General features: G+C 36.8%; 1 protein-coding gene across 1 annotated transcript; it reads right to left on the bottom strand.

Moving 5' to 3' along the window:
• Positions 1-586: 586 nt before the first annotated feature.
• On the bottom strand, positions 587-1,312 carry LOC103322900 (Low-density receptor-like protein). The gene is made up of 2 exons (XM_008224852.2): positions 1,088-1,312; positions 587-993 (listed from the first exon to the last, which is right to left on the bottom strand). The coding sequence occupies exons 1-2, from the start codon at positions 1,233-1,235 to the stop codon at positions 851-853; spliced, it is 291 nt and encodes a 96-aa protein (XP_008223074.1). The 5' UTR covers positions 1,236-1,312; the 3' UTR covers positions 587-850.
• Positions 1,313-11,916: the final 10,604 nt, after the last annotated feature.

Genomic DNA, 11,916 nt, shown 5'->3' with positions numbered 1-11,916 from the left:
AGATGTATACATCTACATACATAATGTTTGTTTAGGACCAAATTGCTTAGTTTAGGAAATCAGATCACAACCCCTAAAACAAATTAGGAACCCAAATATTCCTATAGAATCCTAATTACAGTATACTATTAGTTTCCAACAGTTTGGATCTCCCACTCATTAATAAACACAAAATTCATGCTTAACTATTGGATCAAAATTCAACAACAAATATCGAAATCCGGATTAGTACTTTGATTTTGTGACTAAGTATCATCTACTGGATCATAATCCAATAGTTGGTGGGCATGGATGACCCCTCACATGACTACATGAAGAAAAGAAAATAACAAAAAGAAACAAAATCCGCTGATTCTTCCTAACATAACTTGCAGAATGGAAACTACAGTTTGATGAACAGCCGCAGTTAAAACTTTAAACTTGGTATTCTAATCCAAAACATTCATGAATGGCATGTACAATCAATCAAGCCAGAGCATCTGAATTATCAAATTCATCCCTTTTTCGGGTTCGCATATGAACTACAAATTTGAAAGCGTACCGAAAATGAAAATCAAAGGCAATCACTAATCCAATCCAATGCATCAAATCAAAACTCAGTACAACTCTATTTATATATCTCCAGAAACGGTTACATTATCCGGCATACATTGCAGGTTGTACAAATTTTTCTTTCTAACAAGTGGTAATTTCCAGAAGGGAACATTTCACTTCTTGGGAAATATATTAATCTAACATAATTAGCCACTTCATTCGAAAAGACCAGATCTGAACAACAAACCCATTTGGCCACCATTAACATTCCCACACAGAAAAGCACATAACAGAAATCGGAACGGTAAAAGAACTTTCATGAAACCTGGTGGAGCAATAGCCTCCGGGTCGTGGCCAACCCGACATTCTTCGCGACCCGATCTACGCGGGACCCCGAATCCGATTCGTCGTGGTACCAACCCACCGATTTCTGAGCTTCCAGAACGATCTTCGACAAACCTGAACCCCATTTCGAAACCCAGAGCAAAAAATTCATACCCAGAAAACGAAAAATCAAAAATCAAAGCGGAAAAAGGAAAGTGAATTTATGTACCTTGTTGAACGGTCTGTTTGTTTTCGCGGATCTCGTGGATGGTGGCGGAGATTTTCCAGTAGAGAGGTCGACCGACGTAGAAGAGGACCAGAAGAACCAGAGCTATGATGAGTATGCGGAAGGTAATCCTTGCTGCGGACGACGCCATTGTCGTTTGCTTGGCAAGTTCTTGCTTGCTTGCTTGGTTTGTTTGTTTCTTTGTTTTATTATGTAAGTTGAGCTTTGTCTTTGGTGGGTAAATTAAACAAGAGTTATTTGATTGTTTGGTGTGTGAGTTTTGGGGGGTTCCGAGGATAGCAAAGACTAGGACAAGGTTAAAGTTATTCCGGATTTGGATTGTTATCTGTCGTTTTATGCTAATTTGTCGTTTTATGATAACTTTCATAGACTTATTATTAAAAGTTATAAGTATCATAAGCCTACTTGTTACATGTCAAATAGAAACAAAACTAAAGTTTGATACCAACATCGTCAGGGACTAGGCACAATCCAAAGGGCTGGTGCATACCTAGCGTTGTATAATATTGCTTAACAAGTTTAGTTTCTAAGCTGAATACTCCTCGAACATGAATATCATCAAAGAGATAATTCAATTTAGATTTTAAATGATTTTAAAATAGGTATAAAGTTGATGGAGTTTAATTGAATTTAATTGGGTTTGACTCAATTCTACAAACTCCACATAGATTTTGGCTAAATTTGTGTATAAATTTTAACTGAGTTTGTTATAATTTTATTATTGATTAGAATGGAGTTTATAGCGATGACGATGGTGGTGATGGCAATGGCGGTGGCGATGGTGGTTTGTGGGGGGAGGTAGTGGTTAAGGAGGTGGGGGTGGTAGTGGTGGTGGCAGTGTGGAGGAGGTGGGGATGATAGTGATGGTGGTGGTGGGAGTGTGGTGGTGGATGTGGTGGAGGTGGAGGTGGTGGTGGTTGATATAACCATTATTTCATACATTTTTATTATCTTTCTCTTAGATTCTTACTATGTTCTTAAATGAGTTTAGTCCATTTTTATTTAGTTTTGTGTTTTACTAGGTTTGAAGAGTAAAGATGGAAAAGCAAGCAAAATGAGCAATTTTGGAATTGAAATATAATGTGAAATCCTATGAGCAAAATGTGCTGTGCAAAACAGTCAACTTGACAGAATATACTGTACTTCTTCAGAGCGAACCAGATGTTGAGCCTTATATCGTTGGAAAGATACGGATGTTATCTTTCTGTAGAATTTTACGGTTCGTGATTTGGATATGTGTGGAGAGAGTTGTGACCGTTTTAGTACAGACAATTTGGGTAGAATGTGTTCTGCGGGTTTTGTAAAATAATCCATTTGAAGTCCAATCCTTGGAGTTTAATTTGTGTCAATTACATTTGGGAAGTGTCTACAAGGATGCAAGGTTATTTTCTAAGGTCTGGCCCTATGTTTAGTAGGATTTTGCATCATATTAAAGCCAAACTAGGAAAACATAATTACCAATCCAAAAGAGGATTTGTTCCTTATTTAAAGAAGACCAGAAAATAGTAACTTGAAGGAGAGTCAAAGAGCCGCTGCCATCGTCAAGTTCTCAAGCGTCGTCACAATCCATAAGTTTTATTTTTTGTTTTCTAGTTTTTCAGTTATGTTTTCTTTGAACATGAGTAACTAAATTATTCTCTAAGGCGAGGATGACGCCCGAGCATGGATAGTTATGATTTTTAATGCTATTTAATGGATTCTAAATTTCTTTTAGATAATGTTTAATCACTATTTTAATTGTTGCTATTTGTTTAAGTTCTTTAATTGATCACCTTAGGGCTTTGCATCTAGTAAATTGGAAGATGAATTTGAGGCAGAACTTGCAATATAATTCAATTAGCTTTTTGTGATTAAGTGTGGTGAATTACATTATTGCTTGACGAAGAATAATGGTTTGCTTGGTTCCCTTGTTTTCTAGAGCATAATGAATTCAACTTGTTAAATTTATGCCTTAACCAGAATAGATTGCAGGATTGAGTATATGATCTTTGTCTGAACTAGAAAAGAATCTTACACTTAAGGAAAACTATGGTTTGTGTGCCTGAAAAGGACTTAGATACGGGAATTATCATCTAAAGAACCTATTGAATGCATTGAAATCTAACTTGGATTGCTTGTGGTTGATTCCGAAACCCTAGACCTTCATCATTGTTTTTCAACCTTAAAATTCAACCTTTTATTCTCAATTGCTTTTATTAATTTCATTGTTTGTTTCATAGACTTTCACAACAACAATCTCTACAAATTCACTTGCGTATCAGTTAGATTTAATGTAGGTATTCGAATATTATATTAATTTGGAATCCTCGTGGGAACGACACTTGGACTTGTCAAACGCTATACTACATCAATCTTGTGCACTTGCAAGGAGAGACCAGCGGTGGAGGTGGCAGTTGCAGTGATGGTGATGACGCTAGCAGTGGTTGTGGTGGTGGTGACTGTGGGGCTGATAATGGGGGTGGTAGTGGTTGTGAAGGTCCGGTAAGGGTGGTGGTGATGGCAATGATGGGATGGTGATGGTGCTTGCGGTAGTGGTGGTGATGGTGGGGTTGGTAGGGGGTAGTGGTGGGTGGTGGTGGTGGTGCTAGGGGTGGTGGTGGCGGCGTAGACGACGATGACTGTGGTGGTGGTGGTGGCGGCGATATCTGCTATGTTGATAGTCATGATAAGATGGTGGCAGTAGAAGTGATGAAATTATATCTTGAGAATAAAAATAATATATCTATCAAAATCTCTGGGGGTAAGCAATGATTTGTCATGGCCTAAAATTAGTCTATTATCAAACGAAATTCACCACTTTTTGTATTTTCTTTAAAATCAATGAGTTTTTTTAAGAGATTTTCTATTTAAACCCCGCACTTCTCTTTATTCACCCCAATACTTAAATCATTAAGCTGTAAGTTTTATTATTGTATAAAAAGACAAAAAAGGTCATCCAATTTAATAATTAACCCTAGTACATCTATACACACGCCCCCACACACCCCACCACTCTTTATATTAAGTTTTAAAAACCTCATTCCAACTTCCTGTTTACAAACTCTCTCTCTCTCTCTCTCTCTCTCTCTCTCTCTCTCTCAACTCAACAATACCCAAGTGTTAGAATTCCAGTTACAGTTCTTAGAGAGAGGTAAAGTTGTTTTCTTTCTCTAGAAAATATTAAATTTCAGATTTGGGGTTTCATTTGTTTGTGTTTTTATTTATTTATTTACTGAGAACAAAGAAAATTGTGGGATTTAAATAGATAATCTCTTTTAGTTTTTATTTTTTTAGTTTGGGGTGTATTTAAGGGTAGTTTGGGAAGATAGTGGGGTTTTCTTAGAAATTGTGAAAATTTAAATTAAAAGTTTGGGTGAACTTAGAACATGGGGTGAACTAAGAGAAATGTGGGGTTTAAATAGAAAATCTCTTTTTTAATACACCTAAACTTTTATGAAGTCTTTTAAAGTCGTGATTGAATACATCCAAATTTGAATGGAGTTTAAAAAGTATGAATTAAATACACCCACAATTGAATAGACTTCTATAAAATTGTGATTGGATACACCTAAACTTTCAAATTTCTTTAAAATCTAAATTGAATACACCACCCCCTAAATGAATACTCCTGATATGAGTATGCGAAGTAAATTGAGTTTTCTTCTAATGCTGGCAATTTTCTCGTGGATAACGACATTGCCGATCCATTACTGTCCAAAAATAAAGCACAATTGCGCAAAGATTCCACATTCTCCCACGTTTTGGCAACAATGTTTAACTTGTAGACATAAAAGTCCTCCGCTACTCCGTAATTGTGCCCCAAGAATTCCTGCACCACAAGCAAAAGCTCACCCATTAACTCCAGTAACCATTTTTTACCACTCGTCATGCAACTAAGAACAATGGAAGGTTCAAATCTCATGATCTTGGTGGGATGGTTATTATAGGTGTCCCCAAAGTCCCAAACTTGAATTGAGTGGTCCAAGGACAGTGCAAATAAATAATGGCCATTGTTATGGAGTACGATATCAAAACAGCTGCCATAATGATCATGCGAATCCTCTAAGTCAGTCCATGCCCCCGCAACATCGTTTTCTCCGCCTCTGCCGTGCTGATAGGATGTTAGTCCTCTTGGTCTCGGTCCATGGGCGGAACTAGGTAGAGGGCTACCATGGGCTCTAGCCCAGGTAGCTTTTTATAAAATTAAAATATATTACATATAGTTTAATGTTATTCATCACATAAAAATTTAGTAGCCCACTCAAATGTAGTATTGTAACCCACTGTCCATTCAATTTTTGTGGGCATATAATCATGTTATATTTAATTTGTTTGCTCAATTAATAAAATAATCTCTTAATAAACACATGATTTTAACTCTCAACCTTTCACTATTTATCCCAATCTGTACTTTAATATACTTCTTGAAAAACTATAGAAACAGTAAGTACCAAAACAAAAATTGGTCATTAGATGTTAAGCTATAACAACTTTAACTAGCCCACTCATTGAAAAATTCCTAGTTCTGCCCTTGTCTTGATCGAGACATGGTATCATGAATTACCACGACAAAGTTGTTGCGATAGGGGTCCGAGGAAAGCACAACTTTTCTGATTGAAGACCCGTACCGGCGCAAGGGAGGAAGCGTCTTGCTTTTTATAGATATTGGATTGAAAAGACGAATCCCATAGATTTCGTCGAATAATATTGACCCCACATCCAGCATCACTAGCCACCCATGTCATGAACCACCCACCAGCTACCTATCATGTGATGAACCCGGAGGGGAATCGACATCGCCAGGAAAGCCTTGAGACACTTTCCAGTCCATCTTGTAAACCTTATTATCTGCCAGGCTGAAGAAGCATATGCCCTCCCTATCACCATCACCAGGGAGCTTGGGCCATCTACTAGGCGATTTGATGATGGGGAACATGAGCCATGGATATTGAGGAGGCAACGCGGCAGCAGAGGTACACCATCTTACAGCGCGGTTCCAAGAAGAACAGACAGTTTCAAAGTGAACAATGTCCATGAAATTTGAAGCGAGCTTTTTCACGATCAACCTTAACAGCTCAGGTTGGATTTCATCAGCCCACTTATTTGGTGTTGCAATTATGTTTGAATATTTTAGCATCCTCCTTTGGTCTACTTATTTGGTGTTGATGTTGTGCTTGTTAACGTGAGTCTCCTAATTAATCAAGGATATTTACTTTCTTGATTAATTAAGGGATTTACTTTCCTATTTTTTATATAAGTGATAAATCATTGTTCAATTAGGAGATATTTTCCTAATTCTTTACTGTATCTAATTCCTTGTAAGACCCTCATGTAAACTCCTATATATACCTTCTTATGGAGAAGAATAAAACTCAACCTAATATATTCAAACCATATTCATATTTTAGCATGGTATCAGAGCAATCGATCCTAGGTTGTCTCTAAACTCTTATCTCAAATTTCTCATATTCAAATCCCAAACCCTAAATCAAATTCCTCATATTTTCCCCAAATCCAAATCCCTAAAATCTGAAGTCCTCAAATCCTCTTATCAAAATCCCTAAACACATACCCACAAATCTTATATACATACCTCTTAAATCTAATTCCTACATCAAATTCATACATCAAATTCCTCCAATCACAATTCCTCATATTCTCATATCACATCTTACTTTCGCTGCAATGTCAAGAACCCCTACGATTCTCCCCTTATTGCAGACTCAAAGAAGCATGTGGTCAATCCTGTTGGCCCAGCTACTTGGACTTATACTTCTATCGCCACCACCAAAGGTTCTACTTTTCATACGTCATCTAAAAAATCCGCATGGATTATCGACTCAGGTGCTACGGATCACATGACTTTTGATCCTAGCCAACTTATTAGTTGCAAATCATCCACTTTGTCAGCGGTGTCTAATGTGGTTAGGAAGAGCTTTTTATATCTCTCAACTTCCCTACATCTGGATTCTGTATTACTTGTTCCATCTTTGGACCATAACTTATTATATGTTGCACAACTTACTACTACTTTGGGATGTATCGTAACATTTTGGCCGAATCATTGTGTTTTCAGGACGCCCTCACAAGAAAGACGATTGGTTGTGGTACTCGAAGGGGCAAACTTTACTACTTGGACTGGGCATCGGATAATGAGGTCAAGGTTGGTCAAGCTTTCAGAACCAGTGAAACTCGTTCTAATAGGGAGAGAGACAAAATTTGGTTATGGCATAAATGTCTTCGGCATGCCTCATTCTGTTATCTTAAGAAGTTGTTTCCATCATTATTTTCCAGTCTTGATGTTTCCAGCTTCCAGTGTGATACGTGTGAATTGGCTAAGAGTCATCGTGTCTCGTTCCCATTAAGTTCAAATAAGAGTTTGGTTTCGTTTTCCCTTGTTCATTCTGATGTTTAGGGACTTGCTAAAATTGCCACTCCGGCAGGGGCGCGATGGTTTGTCATGTTTATAGATGATTGCACACGCATGACTTGGGTTTCCCTTCTCAAAACTAAAGAGGAAGTCAGTTCCATGTTTCAACAGTTTTATCAAATGGTGGAGACTCAGTTTCATGCCAAAATTCAAGTTCTTCGTTCTGACAAGGGCGGAGAATTTCTTAACCATAATCTTAACCAGTTCTTACAAGATCATGACATCATACATCAACGCTCATGCCCTTACACTTCCCAACAGAATGGGGTGGTTGAAAGAAAGAACAGACACTTATTGGAAGTCGTTCATGCCTCTCTCTTTGGTGCCAATATGCCACGACACTTTTGGGGCGAAGCAGTCGTCTCTACAGCGTACCTTATCAATCGGATTCCATCTAGTATCCTAAATTTTCAAACACCACTTCAAACACTTCACCACCATATCCAAACATCTCCCACCCCAAACCTAGAACCTCGAATTTTTGGCTGTATTGTATTTGTCCACTTACATGATCACCAACAAAGTAAATTGGATCCCCGAGCCAAAAAATGTGTTTTCATTGGCTATGCACTTCATCAGAAAGGATACCGGTGTTATCATCCTCCTAGTCAGAAGGTCTTCACCTCTATAGATGTTGTGTTTCGAGAACATGGCTTATATTTTTCAACAACCTAGGAGGAGAATTGAGAATCCACCACTGCTCCAATTCTTGATTTTTTTCCCCAGGACGTCACTCTGCATCAAAATGATTGGTTGCTAGTGGAACACAACCGATCACCTCCCCTTAGTTCTTCAACTACAAAGAATCTGCTTTGAAATGATCGGTCGCCGAGATGACCAAGTAGCCAAAAGAAAACGATTAACTGTCTCTACGCTATCAAAATCAAGATGAGGAAATTGAACCGTTTTATGAGATTTTGTCATCTTCAACTCCAGTACCGCACCAATCACCTACTGAGGAAGTCATTCAGGTAACATCTTTTCTTGAAACTGATAACACTAATGAAATATCCTATGATGATTTAATTTCAGAAGGTACAGAGCATACATATCAACTTCCAGAAAGGAAGAACCATGTCAAACCTTCAGTAGAATATGAAGAAAATCTTAAAGCCAAAGGAAAATACCCCATAAGTAATTATATATCTCTCAGCAAATTATCAGAGTCACGTGTGCACTATGTGAAGCAGTTGGTTGACTCTGTCCCCAACAGTGTAACTGAAGCACTAGAAGACCCAAAATGGAAAGAAGGTATGAATGAAGAAATGCGAGCTCTCTAAAATAATGTCACATGGGAACTCGTGCCCTTACCTCATGGAAAGAAGACAGTAGGATGCAGGTGGATTTATACTATGAAACTTAAAGCAAATGGATCCATTGAAAGATATAAAGCTAGATTGGTGACAAAGGGGTACACACAGAGGATAGACTACAAGGAGACCTTTGCCCCAATAGCCAAGATTAACACTATTAGAGTCCTATTATCTCTAACAGCAAATCTTGATTGGCCACTACATTAGTTTAATGTCAAAAATGCATTCTTACATGAAGACTTGGAAGAAGAAGTATATATGGACTTACCCCGAGGATGTAATTCAGCTTCTGACAAGAAAAATCAAGTTTGTAAGCTCAGAAAGTCATTATATGGGTTAAAGCAATCTCTCAGGGCATGGTTTGACAGATTCACTAAATCTATGAAGAATTTTGGATATATACAGAGTAATTCAGATCACACCTTGTTCTTGAAGTGTGATGAAGGAAACTTACTGCATTAATTGTTTATGTAGATGATATAATTGTAATTGGAAACGACACAGAAGAGCAACTGAAGTTGCAAAAGTATTTGTCTCAGGAATTTGAGATGAAGGATTTAGGTGATCTGAAGTACTTTATCGGAATCGAAGTAGCAAGATCAAAAACTAGTATATTTATGTGTCAAAGGAAGTATGTAATAGATCTACTCACTGAAATAAGAATGTTTGGATGTAAGCCTGCTGACACATCCATTGAGATGAATCACAAGTTGTGTGAAGACATGGACCAAGAACCAACCAATAAAGAACAGTACCAACCCCTTATTGGAAGGTTGATATACATGGCACACACAAGACCAGATATTGCATATGTTGTGAGTGTGGTTAGTCAGTTTATGCATTCGCCCAGTGTTTCTCATAGGAATACAGTTGATCGGATCTTAAGATACTTAAAGTCAGCCCCTGGGAAATGATTAATGTTCTCAAAAAATGGAGATCTGGAAGTTGTTGGATACACAGATGCTGATTGGGATGGTTCTATTACAAATAGACGTTCTACTTCATGTTACTTTACATTCGTGGAAGGTAACCTAGTCACTTGGCAGAGTAAAAAGCAAAATGTGGTTTCTCGGTCTAGTGCAGAAGCAGAGTATTGAGGAATGGCTCATGGAGTTTGTGAATTATTGTGGATCAGAAAACTCTTGACAAAATTGAGCTTCAAGCCAGAAAAGCCAATGGAGTTGCATTGTGACAACAAGTCAGCTATCGATATTGCCCATAATCCAGTTCAACATGATCGAACCAAACATGTTGAAGTTGATAGACATTTTATCAAAGAAAAAATTGAGAAAAAGATCATCCACCTACTATTCGTAAAATCAGAAGATCAACTGGCAGATATCTTAACCAAAGCTGTTTGTGGAAGAGTATTTCATGACTCACTTACCAAATTGTGCATTGGTGACATATATGCACCAACTTGAGGAGGAGTGTTGATGTGAGTCTCCTAATTAATAAAGGAGATTTACTTCCGTGATTAATTAAGGGATTTACTTTCTTATTTTTTTTATATAAGTGATAAATCATTGTACAATTAGGAGATACTTTCCTAATTCTTTACTCTATCTAATTCCTTGTAAGACCCTTATGTAAACTCCTATATATACCTCCTTATGGAGAAGAATAAAACTCAACCTAATACATTCAAACCATATTCATATTTTAGCAGTGCTTGAATATTTTAGCATCCTTTTTTTGGTGGTACAAGTAGTAGCAGCTGTTACGGATGATGATGATATTGGGTTATCTAGATTCCCAAGTATTTACATGGATTTATAGGCTGCACTTATGATATAAATCCCATTTGAATTAAGATATACTATAAATCTTGGGTGTTCTTAAATGAACTCTAAAATTAATTACAAATTTAGTGTTATATATAATCTTAGACATAGTCTTATAAAGAAACCCTATACACTTTAAAAACTATAAACACACCCAAAAAGAACCTAAAAATTGACAATAGCTATTTTTCAGTTTATTTGTATGTGTAAAATACCTATATTGCCCTTGTACTATGGATTTGAGAGAGAAAAATCAGATCTGCCAAAAAATCAAATCAGATTCATTTTCTCCTTTCTTGCTGGTGCTTTCTCAGTGTTGGAGCAAGAGGAGCTTCCATTGAAGCTTAGTCTCAGGTCCAACTATATTCTGCATTTTTGATCTACAATTTTCAGTATTTCACCTTCGATTTCTTATTCTAAAATCGTGCTTATATTCATATATTTTTTTCGGATTGTTCTGAACATCGAACGAACCTCGATCAGATGCTCCTAGCTCTACTCCTCATCTTCGAGCTCTACTCCTCTTTTGCCACTTCGACGTTGTTGTCATCGTCATCATCGTCGTTGTCGTCGTCGTTTGGTTTGGACTTGAGATATTTGATCTTTTGCTTCAATTATGTATTTCTGTTTAGATTTTAGTTGTTTTTTAGAATGTATTTTAAGCTTTGATGATCGATTTATCTTTTGTTAGTATTTCAGTTATGAATCTCATTTTTGTTTAACAATGTACTTTTATGACAGAGTATTAACAATGTACTTCTATGACATAATAGTATTAATAATCTAGGCTCAGCTTGTTTTTAATACTCCGTGAATTTTTTTTATAATAAATTGTTTAGGTTTTAAAAAAAAAATATGGGTTTGGCTTGTTTTGAGTTAGTCTGGTTTGTTCTTTCTTCATCCTTTCTTTGGTAGACATGTATTAGAAATAGCAACATGACATTAAACTAGCAGTGTTATTACCCTACACTAGAATATTACAGGGGGTAGACGTGCATTAGAAATAGGATGTCATAGGAAACTAGCAGTGTTATTACCCTAGACTAGAACATCACAGTCATTAATCAACATTACAATAAAGGTGTGGAACATTACAACCATTAATCAACATGACGCGTTAATGAAGCTACGGTTTTCGAGACGTTTTGTTTGTAATGAATTGTTTGGGTTTTTTTATAAAATTGGGATGGGCTTGTTTTGGGAGTTTTTTAAGTTTTTTGTGTTGTGTTTCTTTTAAGTTGATCAGTGTCAATCACGTAATTTATAGAAACTTCAACACCAATTTCTTATGTAGTAAATGGGTTT

Source organism: Prunus mume, linkage group LG2, assembly GCF_029339155.1.
Source record: "Prunus mume cultivar Tortuosa linkage group LG2, ASM2933915v1, whole genome shotgun sequence".
Classification (NCBI taxonomy): domain Eukaryota; kingdom Viridiplantae; phylum Streptophyta; class Magnoliopsida; order Rosales; family Rosaceae; genus Prunus; species Prunus mume.
The sequence above is the reverse complement of the archived record's forward strand: the minus strand, read 5'-3'. Positions and strand labels throughout refer to the sequence as shown.

Bases quoted from the DNA above. Each gene is read 5' to 3' on its own strand.
- LOC103322900 (XM_008224852.2), bottom strand. From the start codon at position 1,235: ATGGCGTCGTCCGCAGCAAGGATTACCTTCCGCATACTCATCATAGCT. The intron at 994-1,087 runs GTACATAAATTC...AATGGGGTTCAG, and splicing joins CAAACAGACCGTTCAACAAG to GTTTGTCGAAGATCGTTCTG.